General features: G+C 45.5%; 1 protein-coding gene across 1 annotated transcript; it reads left to right on the top strand.

Annotated features, from left to right (window-relative positions):
- The first annotated feature begins 8,244 nt into the window (after positions 1–8,244).
- Positions 8,245–11,443, top strand: LOC150044190 (uncharacterized). Its single transcript, XM_090321553.1, has 5 exons — positions 8,245–8,448; positions 8,638–8,819; positions 9,734–9,781; positions 10,246–10,463; positions 10,745–11,443. The coding sequence occupies exons 1-5, from the start codon at positions 8,281–8,283 to the stop codon at positions 11,431–11,433; spliced, it is 1,305 nt and encodes a 434-aa protein (XP_090177679.1). The 5' UTR covers positions 8,245–8,280; the 3' UTR covers positions 11,434–11,443.
- Positions 11,444–19,623: the final 8,180 nt, after the last annotated feature.

The raw sequence follows: 19,623 nt of genomic DNA, 5'->3' as shown, positions 1-19,623 counted from the left end.
GGCGGCTTGCCGAGACAATTTAAACCGAGATTGCAGGGTGCGAGCATTAACATGAAATTGACTATGAAATTCTTGGGCCTGCACTTCTGGGGTAAATACAGCAAAAGCCATTTGCATACGCGTACACTTATCCACTACATCGTTGCCTAGACTTAGGGGCCCAGGCAAACCTGTGTGGGCACGTATGTGCAATGGGAAAAAAGGGGCTTTGCAAGCACAAATTAATTCCTGCAATTGCATAAACAAATTACATACAGTGCTACTTTTACTTATGGGTCCTGCAGCTTCTAAAGACTGCAAAGCATTAACTACATATGCAGAATCAGAAATGATATTAAAAGAAAAGGAACAATTTCTAAATACAGAAATAACAACCTGCAATTCTATTTGTTGTGCTGACCCAGGCTGAAACTGACATAATACTGGTTCCTGATCCTCAACCAAATAGGCTCCCAACCCATTTTTGGAACCATCAGTAAAAATATTAACTGCTCCGGGTATGGGTTGCTTGGCAGTAATTACTGGAAAAACAATTGGATGTTCCTTAAAGAATTGTAAAAAAGGATTTTTGGGATAGTGATTATCAATTTTCCCAATAAACATACAATTCAAAATAGCCCATTCATCAATGGTGGCATTTAAAGCTTGAACTTGCTGGGCATTATATGGAACTAAAAGAAAATTAGGCTGATAGCCGAAATGTTGTATACTAAATTTAATTCCTAAAATGGATAAATTGGCAACTGCCATGGGATAATATTCAATAGATTTGGCGGAGGACATTTTCGGATGGATCCATGCTAAAGGTCCATCCTGCCATAACACTCCTGTAGGCTGCTGAAACGAGGCTAAAATAATTAAGGAAATTTCTCGCTCCCGTTCTGCTCTTTGTAAAAATGCTGAATTTAGTTTTTCTTCTAAAATTTCTAAAACTTTTCTAGCCGCAGGGGTCAATTCTCTCGGTGAGTCCAAGGCAGATGAACCTTGCAATAAATCATATAAGGGCTTCAATTCACTATTACTCATAGGCAAGGAGGCTCGAATCCAATTAATATCCCCTCAAAGTTTCTGAAAATCATTTAAGGTCTTAAGATGGTCTTTTCGCAGTTGCCAATTCAAAGGCCTTATTTTTTGGGATGTTATTTTACTTCCTAAGTACTGCACTATCCTATCCTTCTGTACCTTTTCTGGGGCTATAAATAATCCTCTATTTTCCAGGCAATTAATTAATGTGGCAAAGGCCTTATCCAATACGTTCTGATCTTTGGAAGCCAACAAGATATCATCCATATAGTGCAAGCACCGCACCGAAGGAAACTTCTCCCAAACAGGAAGCTCATCTGGGCTCTCTTGGTTTATAGAGGGTAGGGTAAAAGCAAACCTACAAGTATCCATACTGTTCAGCGGAATGGAAAAGAAGCAATCTTTTATATCAATAACAATTATGGGCCATTCTCGAGGCAAAGTAGAAAGTAAAGGCAGTCCTCGTTGAACAGGCCCCATGATCTGCATTTGGTTATTGATTGCTCGCAGGTCATGTAATAGTCGCCATTTTCCAGATTTTTTTCTTGATAACAAATATGGGAGTATTCCAGGGAGATACTGAGGGGCGGACATGTCCTAAATTCAATTGTTCACGTACCAGGGCTTGGGCTGCAAGTAATTTTCAGAGGGAAGTGGCCACTGAGGAACCCACACAGGGTCCCCTGTCTTCCACTGGATGGGCATGGTCTCCTCAGTGGCCCCTAAGAAAAACCCAGACATAGGTGTTTAGAAAGCTGTTTCACTGGGATAGGGGAAGTACGTCCCTGTAATTGTTTCCCTAATCCAAGACCCTGTTGGTAACCCATTTTTGACATGATTTTTTCTGCTTTGCTGTGAGTATCGTTGGTAAGTTTGAATTTCATTTGTCTTAGGATGTCTCTACCCCAAAGGGATATGGGTATAGAGACCACATAGGGCTGGAAAAGTCCACTATGTCCCTCCTGATCCTGCCAGTGCAGCATAGCCGCACTCATGTTTGGGGTAGATGCATAGCCTAATCCCTGTAACGACTGCGAAGCGACCTGTATTGGCCAGGCTCTTGGCCAATCCTGATTAGAAATAATACTTTTATCTGCTCCAGTATCCAGCAATCCTAAAATAGACTTTCCATTTACTAATAGTTGTAGGACAGGTCGTTCCTCAAGATCCATGGATAAATAGGCTGCATTGCCTCCCGAGGATCCAAAGCCTCGATTTCCTCGACTAATGTTTTTTGCAGGGAATAGTTTATGACAGCTAGGAAGTAACAGTAATTGAGTTATGTGGTCCCCAGGCGAGATGGCTGAAATTCCCCGGGGGGATTCCACCATGATTTTGATGATACCTTGATAATCAGAATCTATTACTCCAGGGTGAATTCTAAGGCCTTTTAGGGTGGAAGAGAAAGGGCCAATTAAAAGACCCACCGTACCTGTAGGGAGGGGGCCCTTGAGATTGGAGTCCACTAATTGGACTCCCATTTTGGGGGTTAATATGAGTCTGGTGGTGGAACAGAGGTCAAGTCCTGCTGACCCAGGAGTGGCTCTCCTCGCTGGCTCGGATGCCGAAGGGTTGGCCATGTCTCTGTTACTGGCCTGGAGGCAGATGTCATTGCCCCATATATTTGAGGGCCCTGGGGACGTGGGCCCTGGTACCCGTTTTTTGAACCCTGCTGGTTGAGTGGAGGTAAAAGCCGCCCTTCTTTGTCCTTCACTGACCTGCATTCATTGGCCCAGTGATTACCTTTCTTGCACCGGGGGCAAAGACCTGGCAAAGGGTGTCCTTGAGGCTGATTTCCTGCATTCCCTTTACTATTTTTCTCCAGGCAGTTTTTTCTCATATGACCTGGCTTACCGCATTTATAGCAGGCATTGCTTCCTTTTTGTCCCTGTCATTTGTACTACTGCAGCGGCTAAACCTGCATTGGTAAGGGGTCCTCCAATCTCTCTACATACTTTCATCCATACCTCAATACCTCTTCCTTTGTATGGGGTGATTGCTGCTCTGCATTCTTTGATACACTGCTCAAATACTAACTGTTGGATAAGGGGCATGGCCCTATCTGCGTCCCCAAAGATTTTTCCAGCTGCATCAACCATTCGTGCGACAAAATCAGAAAAAGGTTCTAAAGGTCCCTGAATGATTTTAGTGAGATTTCCTGCAACTTCTCTATTTGGAAGAGCCTTCCATGCCCTAATACCTATCTGGTTAATCTGGCCATAGACATCAGCGGGGAAACCCGTTGTGATTGTTAACAAAATTTCCCAATCCCAATAGCATATCTCTATTCCAATAGGGCCTTCCCTCATTTGCATTAATTGCAGCTTGTTCAGTGGCATACTCCATAACAAAAACTCTCCAGTCCAGGTATTGCCCGGGGCTAAGACAAGCTCCAGCAAGCGAGGCCCAATCTGCCGGGGTCATGCAGTGTCTATTAAGGCTCTCCACCTGAGCTACAGTGAAGGAGGCCCCCACTCCGTAGGCACGGACTGACTCGGCCAGTGCTTTAATGGTTTTGAAGTCTATGGGCTCATGATATCTCTGATTCTTGGGTCCTTCAAAAACTGGGTATCCTAGACAAAGTTCCTTTTGTACTTGCTTCCACACTTCTGGAGCTCGGGAGCGTCCAACACCTACAACAGGCGGGGTAGGAGGAGGAGGAAAAGGAGGGGGCGGGGGCAGCGCCTCAAAATGAGGAGCTTCCTGCCCTGTATTAAGGTCCAACCCCTTAACCCCTTACGAGACCTTTTCCAGTCTGAGATAGCACTAAGCCGGGGTACTGCACCTAACGCAGGCTCTTCCGGGTCAGACTCCTCCTGCATGTTTTCAGGTGGCAAGGGGGGATAAATGGAAGGAACCTTTCGATCCTCCCCTGAGTTCTCGCTCCTGGATTCTGACCTTTCCTCCTTAAATTCCTCCAGTGCTATCTTTCCTTCCACTGGCGCGCCGGAGCAGCGCTCATCAGACAGACAGCTCCAAATGGGTTTTACTCCGGGCCCTAGACGTCCGTCCTTGATCTGCCGCGGCGTCCAAGTCCCTCCCTAACTTATCCCAAGTAGGCAACAACAGATTTCCTGACACAGAGAACCAAGGGGCCACCTCCTCCCCATTACGGAGGAAAAGTCTCAAGATACTTTGTTTCCCTTTCAGATTCTTAGCGCATCAAGAGCAGTCACTACCTGTGACGGTTCTGAGGCCCCCATTCCAGAGCCTTTCCCGCTCTCTTTACCTACAGAGGAGAGCAAAATGGATTGGTCCCCCTTACCCGGGACTTGCCTGTGCACCACCTTGAGTTCTGAAGTCCCCATACGGGCCGCCAGTTGTCGCGATCCCCTCGGCCGGCAAGGAAAATCGCAACAGTTAGGACTTCTTCTCAAGCCACGTTTTATTCAGCGAGCTCGAGCTCGCAGTCTCTCTCTCCTCCCGCCTCTCTCTCCTTTCTCCTCCCACTTCCTCTTAACCTCGCCTCCTAAGGCTCTCTTCACCAGTCAGCTTTGCTTCCTCTTGTAAACAAGCCAGTCATATGGCACACTTTGGGCAGGCATTCCTCTTCCTTAACTTCACGGATCAACAGATACAGAATAACAAGGCAAACAGCGGAAATCGGCGCCATCTTGTAATGGCGATTTTCTGGCTACCTACAGTGATTTTTATTCTGCTTACTAATGGGGAGTAATTTGGGGTCTGGGGGTAGTTATTTTTCATCTCTATACCCTGAACAGCTTACATAAACAACAAGACGGTTGCTGCTTCAGAATGGGGGCGCTTTTTTAGCTCTTCACACCAAGCTCAGGACTCACAGTGGCAGAGTGCAAGCCTTGAGCTGCAGAGCTGAGGGACAGTGCCCAGGCCCTGAGTTCAAGTCCAGCAACTAAGCAAGCGAAATGCCAATAGGACATTTATACAATGCAGTAAGCCGCTGCTTGGATGGCAGAGATGATGACAGATCCTAGAGTCCCTTGAACTTGGCCACTCGAAATTAATGAGAGCCGGGAGGTCATAGAATAGTTTGTAAGCACGCCTTACTAATGCCCGTACCTCTCATAACTGGGCAGGAACTTGTGTAAAACCCGACCCTGCCCCTTCCCCATGGTAGAAGTTTTTACAAGCTTAGCCCATGTCCTGCTGACCAGTCTCCGCAGCTAGCCATCCTACCTCACAAACAACATGTGCTAACTCAGATAAGGGTCGCTTCCCCATCCAAAGGCCAGAGGGATACAACTCAGCACATATTTCCCGCTGGGCCCTGTCTGAGCAATTATTGGTCAAAATGTATAATTTGTTTCAAAAGGATTGGCTGCCTGCGTGCAGACCTTGCTGTAATGCTTTAAACTTATTGCCTGTAAAAGCGCGGGCTCTGCTATAACGGACTGTAAGGCTCTATAAAAAGTCACTCCCGAGACAGATCGGGGCTCTCAGCCACTGACCCGAACCTCACGGATCTCGAGGTCACGTGTACCTGAGAAGCCCGAGCCCAGACACTGACCCGAACCTTGCGGATCTCGTGGTCAAGTGGACTTGGGAGCCCGAGCATATGCCCGAATAAAATCCTCTTGCCTGTTGCATCCAGTGGTCCGTGTGTGCGTCCTTGGGTGCGGGTCTCCGCGGGTCTTTTGGAAGGTGACTGAGGATTCCAACCACAGCTAAGCAGGGCGTCCGGTATGGTCTCCTTATTCCTGTGAAGGAGAGGGAGAAAGCATACCTCAAGAAGGGGTGCTCTTGGGTATTTAATTTTTTGTTTGCTGACAGTATTTTAAATCTCTAGCCAGTACCCAAATTGGGTTTGGTTCTCCCACCGGGAAGACACATCCAAATCCTCTCCCCACACTAATGAGGGGATCAGGGCCTCTCCAGTAAGAGGATCTCTTCAACGGACTTCAACCTTTAAATAAGGCGTCTGATTAGACCAGTGTCTCTGAAAGGCAGTCAGAGGCTGATCTTTAGAAAAATTTAATAAAATAATGTAAGTATAGCTGTCCTCAATTGGTCATGGGGGTTGCCTCCCCCCTTTTGTTTTATTAAAACAAGGCCCATTATCCATTTTAACCTGTAGGGGTAAACTCAAGATAACAAAACATTGTAAAGCGTGTCAGGCTCTTTCACCGGAATGTGCAGTGGCCCAACAAGCATGTGAACGAGTATCTAGAGACATAATTTTCCAAAGAGTGCTTAGTAGGTTACATCAGTCTGGCAGATAATGTTAGGTTTAAGGCCCCAACTTTTCAGGGAGACCTGTACCTCGTCATCCACATCCACTTGGCTCGGCTCGCAGACATTTCCGCTTCTGATGAGCGTTCCTCTCGTGCCAGAACTGTCAGGGTTTTTAGCGCTCTTTGCCTCCTGACCAGCAGGAAGGGCAAAGAGAACACGCCCCGACTAAGACGAGACCGAGAAAGGATAGGGCCGACTGGCCGCCTTCACCCAGCCCTCCCTCTCCAGAGGGAAGACACAGACGCGCCAGGGAGAATGTCACAGCAGACTCGTTTAATAGGAAAATACCAGGGGCTAAAGTAAGAAGCAGGAATCTATTAACATAAAAGTAGGCAGGACAGGGGGAGGTAGGTGCGGTCAGAGAGGGCAGCAAGGCCAATCCATGGGTTTGAGGTAGCCTTATTTTACATCACAAACCACAGCCAAACCTCCCAACCAGGAGACAGGCAGGTTGAACCTCCAAAACCAGAAAGTGAGCACTGGGCCGTGAGGTAGGCCTTTTACCCTTGATGTGACGTGCCCCACAGAATGCTAATGCGACAGGCATCTGCTCCCATGGAAATAGGTGCATCCCCTCAGGTCTGATTTGCTTAAATGGATGGCTGGTAGCCTATCAACCTAAGACAGGAGCCAAGTAAAAGGGACTTGGTGATCACATGACGGGTAAGAAGACTAGCGAGCTTGGAGATACCTAAGACAGGCACAGTCGATCTGATAGGATGGTAGCCTCACATACCCTAGGTTTTTTCTTTTTTCTAAAAAACAGGGGAGATGTTGGGGGCGAGTAACGCCATGTCTAATAACTTTCTGCTGAGACCTGTACTAGGGGTAAACATGTGACTCTCTTTATCCTGCCCACCTGTTGTGCTGATAGGCTCCCGCACCCAATATGAGGAGGGGGGGGGGTTGGAGAGAGATTTTCCTGCCTTGATGAAGCTGTGTGGTGTCTCTGTTCGTGCTCTGGGGAAGGAAGGCTGAGTGCAGGAGGACAGTGGGCCCTCTCCTCTCACAGCTCGTCCTGGTCGGGGCGTGTTTTTCCCCATCCCTCCTCCTAGTTGAGAGGGACCGGAACGAAGGACCCCGACAGTCCTCATCTTGGAGGCGCCCAGGCCACATGAATGAGTTAGCTGGTGACATTCTCACCCCTAGGTGGCCTAGTAAACTAAGTGTGCGCTTTCCTGGTGGGACAAGTAGTGGCCTGGCTGGGATGCACTCCCTACTAAGAAGTGGTTCTTTGATGCGCTGCGGCTTATTGTGACAGTCCTGGCGGTTGGCCATGGGATGGATCCCTCAATTGTCCTGTGCATCTGTGCATGGCCCTGGGGCAGGGAAATCTGCCCCCACAAAATGTGCTTGGATCAATGATGCCTGGAAATGTCACAAAAAAGTTGAATACTTGCCGGGTGCAGTGGCTCATGCCTATAATCCTAGCTACTCAGGAGGCTGAAATCTGAGGATCACAGTTCAAAGCCAGCCTAGTCATAAGGTCTGTGAGACTCTTATATCCAATTAACCACCAGAAAACCGAAAGTGGTGCTGCGGCTGTCAAGGGGCAGGGCTATAGCCTTGAGCTGAAGAGCTCAGGGACAGTGCCCAGGCCCCAAAACCAACAACAAAAAAAAGGTGAACACCATAGAGATGTCAAAATTTGTACAGGAAGCAAATGGCAGGCACAGAGGGCCCTGAGAGGCAGAATGGTTTGTGCAGGATGAGAGTAATAGTGACAGATAAGGCATGGATCTGACCTAGGAATGGCTCCTGGAAGCTGAGACATGCTGGTACCTAGGGCTAGCAGAGGATGTAGGGATTGGACAGACAAGGAGAACTGTGCTGTGGACTGTGTCTCCATGTGCACATTGTGATGTGGGAGGGGAGATGTCAGCCTCCAGTTGGTCTTGTGTGAGGAAGCAGCATAGGTCATTGGGCTGAGAGGTGACCCTGCCTCCCTCAGAATGGAATAGATCATAGAACCCTGATAGCCAGGCAAGTATAAATGCCTGTCGGCTCAAGCCAGCTCACTTGGCCTGTGATTCAGGAGCGAGAATCATGTTCCTGTGTTGTTTTCGCAGGACGAGAGACTCACGTCTCAGGCAAGAGAGGCCTGATGGCCATACTCAACGCTATCGACCCTGGGTGAGCGCCCAGCCACCAGCCCAATGTGAAAAGCCCTTATCCAGGAAGAAACTAAGGAAAATACAAGGCAACTCAGGCAAGGTATGTTCCTGATAGGAAACCTATTTGACCCCGTCCTGGCTAACATTAGAACCTTCTTTTTGTGTGTTTTCAAGTGTCTAGACTGAGAGAATACTTTGTGTGGTTTTCAGTTCACTCTATGACAAGTACTCAGTTTGAAGTGTGTTCCTATTTCCATGTTTGTAAGATTCATTTTCTTTACTACTTTAGGGTGACAATGATTCAGCCCCGAGCCTGAACGTGTGGCGCCCGGAGGCAGGCCTGCTGGAGAAGCTGGTGGTGAACATGGTCCGTGCCCACTGGAAAGGCGAGCTGTACGTTGTTAGAAGTTTCCTTCACAGCTACAGATCGTATGGGACAATGGAGCAGCTGCTGGCTATTCTTTTCAAAAAGTGAGTGCTCCCCCTTCAAGCCCAGGGCTGCTCAGCCTCCACTGGCTGAGTCTTGGGAATACCTGGCCCGGCCCTGAGCCTCTTTTTTTCACTTAGGCAATGGGACAAAGGAGTTTACACGCTGGAGTTTACAGGTTCAGTTTCCTAGTTCAGTCAGGACTCTGTCTCCAGTGTGGATATTTCATTTCCCTCAGAAGCTACTGGAGCCTCACAAGTCTGAATACTGAGAGGTTAGGAGCACTCGTGTTAGCCAGTGGCACCCCACTTCAGCCCTCACCTAGGTGAGGCCCTAGGAAATCACATTTCCCATTAGTAAATAAGATTTCAGTAATAATCTTGTGAAGTCATGTAGAAAGAGGAAAGGCTGGGGGTGTGAACTGGGGGCCAAATGTCTTCTGAGCCATTATGGAAGGATTATATTGTGTGTATTTATTTACAGACCTTTGAAGTGTTTCCTTTTGTGTGTATGTGCTAATCCTGTATCTTGAACTCAGGGCCAGAGGGCTGTCCTTTGGTACACACAACTACCATTTCAGCTTGATGTCCATTTCTGGTTTGGGGCTGGGTCATTGAACATGAGTATGTTCAGACATTTTCTGACCATGCTGCCCTCAAATTGTGACCTCACACCTGAGTCTCCCAATTAGCTAGAGGCATGAGCCACTGGCTCACAGACATTTTCTGACCATGCTGCCCTCAAATTGTGACCTCACACCTGAGTCTCCCAATTAGCTAGAGGCATGAGCCACTGGCTCATTGACAATGGACAGATGCATATAAGCCTCTTTGTAGAATTTTCACAGAACTGCATAAACATATCTCACTTGTTTGTCTCTGTTTTACATTCCCATCTGGGACTTACCCAGCCTCTTGGATGTTCTGTTAACAGCTGACTTCCTCCTCTCCTCCCATAGGTACAGATGCCTCCGCCCTCATTGTGAGGAAGATGAACAAATAAAGAAGTAAGTGGATTTTTGGTACAAAAGGAAGGCTTGTCCCTGCAAAATGGGTATCTTTGAGGCTTCTGATCCAAAGTGCAGATTTCTCACCTGCACACCACTTGTGATTTTTCACAAGGGGGTGGAGGCTTGGGACTTCAGTGGATGCCAGAGGACACCGCTGTGGGTGTGGGTGTGTTCTCTCAGGGATGACAGGAAGGGCTGTGTGCAGAAAGTCAGATGCCGTGTGGAAACAACCTTCTCATTGCCTGTCACAGTGAGAATTTTAGAGAACTGTCTTTCAGAAGCTTCTAGAAGTGAGTTATGAGGGACATCCCGCTTACAGTAGTCTCACCCCACTTCCTAACATACAAGTTGCATATTGGATGGACAGCCACAGCCTGCAAGTCCTGCAAGAAAGGGGCTATGGGAGGCTCAGGATGGCATCAGGGCGGTGTTCACTCTTTTTGTCCCCAATCTGCCCACAGCGCCCTCTGCTGCTTTTTCACTATGTGGATGGACTTTTACCCCGACGATTTCTTTAAGTGCCAGAACCCAGAGGCCCTGCATGACCTCATGTACTATGTCCTCCTCAATATGCCCTCCTCGGTCCTGCTACTCCGCTTACGTTTTATTCTTGACCAGCTGGAGGAGTCCAGTCGGACCAAGAGAAAGAAGAAGTCCTTGTGTAGGCGCCTGAGAGCTTGTGAGTAGAGGAGCCTGGGCCCCTAGGGACAGTCCTACCAGGCTGGTGATTGGCTGAGAACCCTCAGTACTAGCCAGGTTGGCAAAATGTCCTTCGATGGATATTCTCTTCTCTTACTGAAAGTACTCGGGCATAGCCATTCATGAGAAAGGCCCTACCTACCTTCTTATCAGTCCAAACCCAAATTCAGCAGCTTCCTCCATTAGATCCTCATGGAAGCTGAGTCACACCAGAACTTCTAGAGTCCACTCTAAGAGTCCTGTATGTGTTTCTGTTCTCAGGTTTGGGCCGCCGTAGAGCAGCTGCTCCTAAAGTGGAGATGCAGAACCCAGCGGCCATGGTGATGGATGGAAATCCGGAGCCACCACTGGACTCTAGACAGCATGTGAATATACAGCGGTTTGTGCCCTTAGTAGTGAGGCCCAAAGAGGTTTTGGATGCTGTGGACATCCCCGTTGTGAACCCCACACGTGATACGGGTGAACCTGCAGGCGACCCTGAGGAGGAGGAAGATCCAGAATTTCTCCCGTTGACCTTCACAGTCCGCCCGGACCGGCTCCAAACAAGTGAAGTCAGCACTCCTGCGGTGCAGGATGAAGGAGCCCCTGAGGGGCTCATGGAGAATGTCCCCGGTCTAAGTTCAACAGAACTCCTAAATGAAGTTCAAAAGATAGAGTCTGTGGAGGAAAGCGAGTCTGTCCTCACAGAATATCAGGACAAATTTGTCCAGCTGCAGGAGATTCAGTCTCCACCTGAGAAACTAGAACCTGCCCCTGCCCCACCTCAGGAAGGAAATCCCATCTTCACTGAGGCAGTAGATCCTCTTGAGGACTCTGACTTAGAATATTTTCCTGAAGGCAATTTGGAGGCTGGTTTAGATCTTGATATTCCCTCCCCCATCCCTGAGAAAATCTCACTGATTCTTTTTGCTGTGGTTGTTGTAAAATGTTCTTTGTATTTATTGCTCTAATTGTATTAAAAATGTCACTGTTTGTAGTTGTACAATGAATCAAGTACTGTGTTCCCCCCTCCCCTACCTATGTGTGATGCCCTAGACACATGAGTCCTGAGTGGGGAGAAATGTAGAGTGACCTGGAGCTGTGGGAGAGAACTTATATGTGGATATACATGGAGCAGTTAAATGCACAGGAAATGGCAAGGAGTCCAGGCCACACCTCTATGGGTTGATAGGGCTCATGTGAAAGTTCTAGGACATAGCAGACTAGATGTCCTAGAAAGTGTAAGATCTGCCGAAAGGCGAGCAAGAGAGCTTAGGGCGGGAAGTGATTATATAGGGGCACGGGTATAGACACAGGGAAGTGGATGTGATCTCAGAGGATGGGACCTCAGTGGGGACCTCCCACTGCCCCCCCCCCCCCCCCCCCCCCCGCATGCCAGTTGCTAGGGTTACAGGTGCTGGGCGGGGATTTCCAGGGTGCAGTGGGAGAGAGCCAAGGGAAGAAGTCATTTCTTCCAGTTGGACCTAACAGAAAGGTGTTCACCCTTGAACTTCAAGCTCATCCTCTGTCAACTGGGACAAGTGCTGGAGCAAATATATGTCGGACTCTCAACAGTGAGTTCAAGTCTGTATACAAACCCACCAGGCTTTGGGCAAATATGTGGGGTGCCACATAACAGCAAAAATCTACTTTAGGGAGAAAATAACAAAATACATAGGAAATGCATTCACTGAAAAGTATATCATCAAAGAAAACTTACATAAATGGAAAAAGACATGCTAGGTGTCATGATCTAAATAATTCAAGTGGCCAAAGGATGGAAGGTCAAAGAATCCCCTGCACAGAAAACTTAGAGATTCTTATTCAATGAATCAGCAAAAGTAAGGAACTAGAGGTGTGGCTTAAGTTGTACATGCAATCATTAAAATATATGATGGGCCAGGAGTTTGGCCTAGCATAGAGTGCTTGCCTAGCATGCACGAAAACCTGAGTTCGATTCCTTGGCACCACATACATAGAAAAAAAAGCCGGAAGTGGTGCTGAGGTTCAAGTGGTAGAGCTCTAGCCCTGAGAAAGTCCAAGGACAGGGCTCAGGCCCTGAGCTCAAGCCCAGGACTGGCAAAAATAATAAAATATATATGCAAGAGCTCAATTCCCTGTGTGCAAATTCCACTACTGACACAAATGGAAGATTAAAACAAAAAGATATAAAATTTGAAATGACAATTTTAAACCACAGGAATAGATAGACTACACATGATTTCTTTCTATATACATGACTTCTACATTTCTACTTGAAATTTTACATTTCTACTTGAGTTTCAAGTGTTACATTTATACAATTGTTTTGTAAATCTGTTGGCAGAATTGCATATTTATAATCAATCACAGCTACTGGGAAGGCAGAGATGAGGAACTTCAAGTTGAATGCCAGTGTAGGGTATATACTCAAAACCTGGTCTGAAAATTAATTGAAAACCAAGGGCCCAGGGCAGGGCTCAAGTAGTAGAATTTCTGCAATAGTCAAACTTCTGAGCAATAAGCCCAGAAGTACATATTTTTCTCTTGATGATTCCGAAATTGAGAACATAAAATTCTTTCATAAGAATTTTTTCCACAGCGTTTACTTCTAGGATAAAGATATTTTCTACTTCAGTACAAATAGTAAGCATATTCCCCACATTATTTGGGGAAAGTGGCGACATAGCATTGATTATAACTAGGTCAATAAGCCAACATAACGCTATTTACCATGCCCACTGGAAAAAGGAGCTATGAGCTGGACACCTGAGGCCAGGAAGCTGGGTTATCCAGGCTGCTATCTAGGAAGCTGGATAAGGGTTCTGAGTTTCAGGCGTGAGATCCTGAGAGGAGGCCTGGGAAATCCCCTGGAGACACAAACAGACATGCGCAGTGAAAGGACGACTGGTGCGCATGCGCAGACCTGGAACTCTCAACCACGGACCGCCATGGCGGTGCGCGAGCGGCGACGAGGCTGGAGGGGAGCGGAGGCCGCACCGAGGTCCTGGGACGGGGCAGCGGCGAGGAAGGGCAGCCGTGGGGAAGGGAGGCCTCTGGGGAGAACCAGCCGTTCCGTGTGCGGCGTGGGAAGTTGCGGGCGTCGTTGCGGGGACTCCGGACTCGCTGTGGGCCGCGTGCGGCCTGCGCGGCCGTGGGCGCCCGCGTCCGCCATGATTCCTGTCAGGAAACAGCAAAGCCTGCATAACACATCACTAACAAAGAAGAAGGGACCTGGACCGCTCAAAGGCTTGGTTACTTGACTGCCTGCGGTAAGATGGTTTTTTGTGTTTGTTTGTTAAACCGTTTGCGTCGTTGCTTGCTGTCTTCTGTGTTCAAAACGAATGCGGTGTCACCTTATCCATCGCTCACCTTTCCATCGCTCCTGATCGCCTAGACCAGCTCGGAACCGAATTTCTGACATCTTGGAACTCTTGAATAATTAGCATTTTACAGTCCGGAGCCACTGGAACCTTGAAAATTGCTTTCTTTTTATTTTTGTGTTTTCATTTCCAAACATTTTTTGTGCTTTTTGTAAATTAGCCATTAAAACCAGACCATTCTGTGGTTTTTGTGTGTGTGTGTGTGTGTGTGTGTGTGTTTTTTGTTGTTGTTGTTTCTGTTTTTTTTTTTTTTTTTTGCCAGTGTTGGGGCTTGAACTCAGAGGGTGGCGGTTATGCCTGCCTGAGTTTTATTGCTGAAGGCTTTTTATTGCTGCTGCTTGAATCACTGCACCACTTCTGGTGTTTGGTGATTAATTGGAGATAAGAGTGTCATGGGATTTCCTGTCTGGGTTGGCTTCAAATACCAATCGTCGAATCTCATCCTATTGAGTAGCCTGGATTAAATACTGGACTCACCTGCAGCTGGTTTCTAGTACATTCAGATGTCTCATCTCTTTGGGTATTAAATATTTGAAAAAGTTCATTTGCAAGCAGGCACCAGCAAAAATTATCCAGTCTTCATCATTTATTCAGAATTTTCTTATTTTTTGTTACATATCTTTTAATTTTAGTTCATTAATACTTAAAATCTTTTATTAGCACATATTATTTCTGCAAGGGGATATCAGAGAGCCAGGCCTGTAATCCTAGCTTTACAAGCAGTTGAGATCAAAGGATTCTGATTCTTGGCCTCCTTGAGCAGAGAAGCCCAGGAGAGACTATCTCCAATTAACCAGCCAAGAATTCTGGAATAGAGTGGCAAAGCATCATTGTCCTGAAGCAATCAAAGTGAGAAGGCAAGTCCTGCACTCAGGCCCTATTATACGCGCACGCGAGCGCGCACACACACACACACACACACACACACACACCTGTTGCAGGTGTTATTTTTATTTATTGCTACTATAGTTGGATTTTTTTTTTACATTTTTTTACCTGTGTAAGGTATGTGCTGCAGCATTTTTTAATGAACAGGCTACTGTATCTGTGTTGATTGTGGGCTGGTCTGTGGTTTTCTGTTTCCCACTTCCTTTGTGACACTATAGGCACTTAGGTTGATATGTACTAATTGTATTGCTTCCCATCTAAAGGTAATCACAACACTTTCTCCCACAATGCTGACAATGCCATTATAAATGAAGCTGTGAGCACCAAAGTGAGTCCTTGCTAGTGGGTTATCTCTTTTGTCAACAGAGCAAGGAAATAAATGTGCATCCTAGCCCACACATGTGCAGGTAGACAGAAACATATTTTCAATTCCGTATGTATATACAATAACTAGAGTTTTTTCTACCATTTTTTTTCTACCACAGCATAATCTGATCTACTGTCATATCAGGTGACACATTTTTCGAGTGTCCTAACAATGAAAACGGTGGTTTCATTTACTTGACAATGAGTATAAGACACATACATAATGGTAAGTTGAGTGCTTTATCTATTCTTTTATGGGAAGAATCACATTAAGTTTCTGTGCTTTGCTCCAAATTATCATTTAGCTTTTAGAGCTTGGATCACCTACTTTTATCCTCAATTATGTAGGCCCTACAGTCCCTTTTTTCTTTTGCCAGTCCTGGCCTGAGCACTGTCCTTGGACTTTCTCAAGGCTAGAGCTCTACCATCTGAGCCTCAGCACCACTTCCGGCTTTTTTTTGTGTGTTACCGAGGAATTGAACCTGGGTCTTCATGCATGCTAGGCAAGCACTCTACCACTAAGCCAAACTCCCGGCTCCTATTTCTTATACTTCCTTTCTCTGAACTTTCTGTGAGTATTCCAAAACTTAAGAATGTTTCAAAAATTTTATTCATGTGAGTACTTTTTGTTTTAAAGTTTTATAGGATTTCTAATCTATAGTGTATGCATAATATATTCCCTGTCCTCAAAGAAATGGGTATTTGCCCATCTTCCTCCTCAAGGCTCTAGAAAGCACTAATTGGTTAATGGTCACTTTGTTTTTACCTTTGCTAGAGTGTAATATATATATATGTGCATGTGTGTATGTGTATATATATATATTTATACAGTACAAAAAGTTGTGATGCCATATCTATCCATATATATATATATAATATATGTAGTGTCACAAAAAGTTGTGACATTGGCTGCTCTTGAGTGATAGTCCTCTTGACCTCTGTCTCTTGAGTAGCCAGGACCAGAAGGCATAAATCACCATGGCTTAGAACTTTATTTTTTTCTGGACTGTTTCTCCATTTGGACCTGTTTAGGTAATACAAGTCCTCCCATTGTGTGTCACAGTTCAGGCAGTGTTTTCAGTATAGTAACATGATGTTTAGGTTTGAAGGCCAGCCACAGACCACATAGCCTACAGTGTAACAAGCTGTACCATTTAGGCCTGTGTAATTACACTTTGTGGTTGATGCTTGTATACCGATGACACAGGTCTTCAGTAAATAGGATTGCATGTAAAATTGGTTAAACATTAAAAGTACGCACCTACAGACTTAACACACGAACACCGCATCTGCAAAGCATTCTTCCTGAAATCTAGTATATTTATACCTACAGTGGGCAAGGCACTGTGGTGATGCCTGTAGAAGGAAGTACACAGCACTCTTGCTTTTGCAGAATGTATAGTACGGTGAGGTACACATAGTTTAGTCATAAAGTTGAGCAAATTACAAGGGACAGTAGGAGGATACCAAGTCATGGGGACCTCAGGCAACACGGCCACCATAGTGGCAGAGAAAGATGGGGACAGCACCTGTTCTACTTGACCCTGCCTTCCTGCCTTTCCCTCCCCACTTCCATCCAGTGCCAGTGCCCTTCTCACACCCACTCCCAGGTGGCTCTGCTGCGATCCACTGCCCCAGCCTCCATCACACTGGGGCTGAACCTGCTGGGCTGGGTTCTGGGTACAGAGTAGGGTGATGGCTGTGTGGCTCATTGCTACACCTATGGATGCTGTAGTGCTCAGCCATAGGCCAATGGACAAGCCATACCTGTTTATGAGTTGTGCTGGGGACCTCTTCCTGGAGGGCTCAGCACCCACCTTCTTCTACCCTCATGCAGTTAGTGTCACGGGCCAGCAGCACCTCCTCGATTCTGACACTGCTGGGGAGATCTGTTGAGTTGCGGCCCCAATCTTAACCAGTGATGGTGCCTTTCTCAGAATCCCAGACTAATTTCAGTATATGAAAGAAGAATGAGTTCTGCATCTGAAAGCCCACACGTCCAGCAGGCTGTTTTCATTTATGGGAACCTTAGAACATCTTCCATATTACCTTCAGCAAGGCTGACCGTAAAGCCTGTGTGCATGGAACCAGAAAAACTAACAAAGGGGATAGTAAACCAGCAAAGGGCCAGAAGTGAAGGTATGGCTCAAGAGTGCTGGCCTTGAATGGAGAAAAAAGCCAAGCAAGAGCCCAAGGCCCTGACTTCAAGCCCCGCTATTGGCACAGAAAAATAATTGAGCCAATAATGGATAAGCCATAGACGACACCAACATTTAGCATTACATGTGCCTCATGATAAACCCCAATAAGGCTAATGACTATCCTTAGTTTCATTAGACTTTGTGAAAAGGCTTGAACTTTGAGAAGCTATAGAGAAGTAAAAATCTTGGATTTATATGCTGCAGGTTAAGGAGTCAGAGTTGGATTTGGGGAGAATGGCTGCTTCCTCTTTAAAGATTTAATATTTTTGTCTAAAAACAAAAAAGCAGGGATGGAGATACCTATTCCATATGGTGTTTTGAAAGTCTTCTTGTTTTGAAATAATTTTAGTCTCAGAGAAGAGTTGCAAAGAGTAGTAAGAGTTTGACATTCTTCTTCACTTTTAGCATCTTACATAACCTCGCACATTTACCCAAACTAAGACATTCACATTTGCACAATATTACCATGCCCAGATGTTATTTGAATTTTATCACTTCCCTCTCTAATGTCTTTGTATATGTGTTCTTGAATTAAAGAGGTGCTAGCCACAACCAGTAGTCTGGAAGTATTTTCTTTTTTTCCTGTGTTTTGGAAAGGGATCTTGTAAAACTGGTAAGATTTCCCCCATGGATATTGGGTAGAATTCTGCTGGTCAAGGCTGGGCCTCTACCTTTTGAACCACAGCTCCACTTTTAGCTTTTTGCTAGTTAATTGGAGATAAGAATCTAACAGACTTTCCTGCCTGGACTGCCTTTGAACCTTGATCCTCAGATCTCAGCCTTCTGAGTAGCTAGGAATACAGGCCTGAGACTGGCACCTGCTGAGTATGTCTTTCTGTGATAAATAATATGGCTCTTGGTACTAAGTACATGTCTTATGGCATGAGGGTGAGATGGGAAGACATTATTTCTTCTAATGCCACCTGCAAAAGAAAGAAAGAAAGAAAGAAAGGAAAAAAAAGGTGCTGGAATCTATAATAGCTCAGAGCAAAACATGCCAACTACAGATGAGGGCCAGGTGTGTGCAGCCAGTGATTCATTGATGCTGACATTTTTCTTTTTTACAAAAAAGGAATGTATTAATTATCCTGAATAAACATCCTCATGAATGAAATGAATGACCTAACATTGGGTCTCTACATTGTTGCATTATTTAGCAATCTATAATTGGTGAAGGTTCTACTCTGACCTTTGTTGTATTTTCCTAAAAAAGAACCAGCGTCAAACCTAAAAAATTTGTTTTAAATATTCCTCTGGTCAAGTATTGCTCTACAATTTAGCCAGTTGTCACTCTGTAGGCTCCTCTGTTTATGACACAGCCTCTAACATCTGAACTCCTCATATCTATTAGTTAATGTCAGCTTTGGCAGAGGGTGGGGAGGATTTGGGGAGGTAAGAGTGTAGGCTTTTGACACAAAATAGGAACAAAAGGAAGGGATTAGGAAGGGTGACTAAAATAATGGCAGTTTGAAGGTAGCTAAAGTTTTCTATTTTATTGAAAAGATGTAGGACTCTCTAAGACCTTTGTCTTAGTTTCTATTATTATAAGGAGTAGCTGAGGCTGATTACTTTATAAAGAAAAAAAGAAGATTTAGTTTGGAAAATGCAACAGCATCAGTATCTGAGAGTCTCACTGTGGATGGAATCACAGTGTTAGTGTGGGGACCATCTGAAAGAGATAAGGAACATGGCCTAATGGTGGAGTGCTTATCTAGCATGCAGGAAGGAAGCCCTAGGTTCAATTCCTTGGTACCACATCCACAGAAAAAATCAGAAGTGCTGCTGTGGCTCAATTAATAGAGCTCTAGCCTTAAGAAAGCCCAATGACAGTACCAAGGCCTTGAGTTCAAGCCCCAGAACTGACAAAAAAAACAAAAAACAAAACAAACCGAAAACAAAGAAATGAACTTATAGGCACAGCACAAGTGTAATTACCATCCATTTGCATTTTGCATCTTCTGGTTCTCCTCTGCCACATTTACCTACTGACAGGCTTTTATTGTTCAGATTTATGATTAGATACTCTGATATGATTGCTAGGTATTCGTGGCACCTTTATTCATATGTAAGTTTTCAGTTTTGAAGGAATCAGAATCATTTCCTCCAAAACTTATTTGACTTGAAAGGTTTGCCTTCCCCAATGTTTGACAGTCTCTTAGATTTTCTTCTAAATCATTGTAATTTTATTGTTGAATGTGGGATTTGCTCTTCTAAAGGATGAGTTAGAAATTTTTACCACATTTTCTTTTCAGGGGAGAGCCAGTTTAGCCAACCTTGCTGCAACTTCCTTTTCTCCAGAATTTCAAATGACATCTTTATCATACCTTCTATCAAGTTCCTAAAT

This window comes from Megascapheus bottae, chromosome 30 (genome assembly GCF_031878675.1).
Source record: "Megascapheus bottae isolate mThoBot1 chromosome 30, mThoBot2.hap1, whole genome shotgun sequence".
Lineage (NCBI taxonomy): Eukaryota > Metazoa > Chordata > Mammalia > Rodentia > Geomyidae > Megascapheus > Megascapheus bottae.
This window is presented reverse-complemented; position numbering and strand designations above follow the sequence as displayed.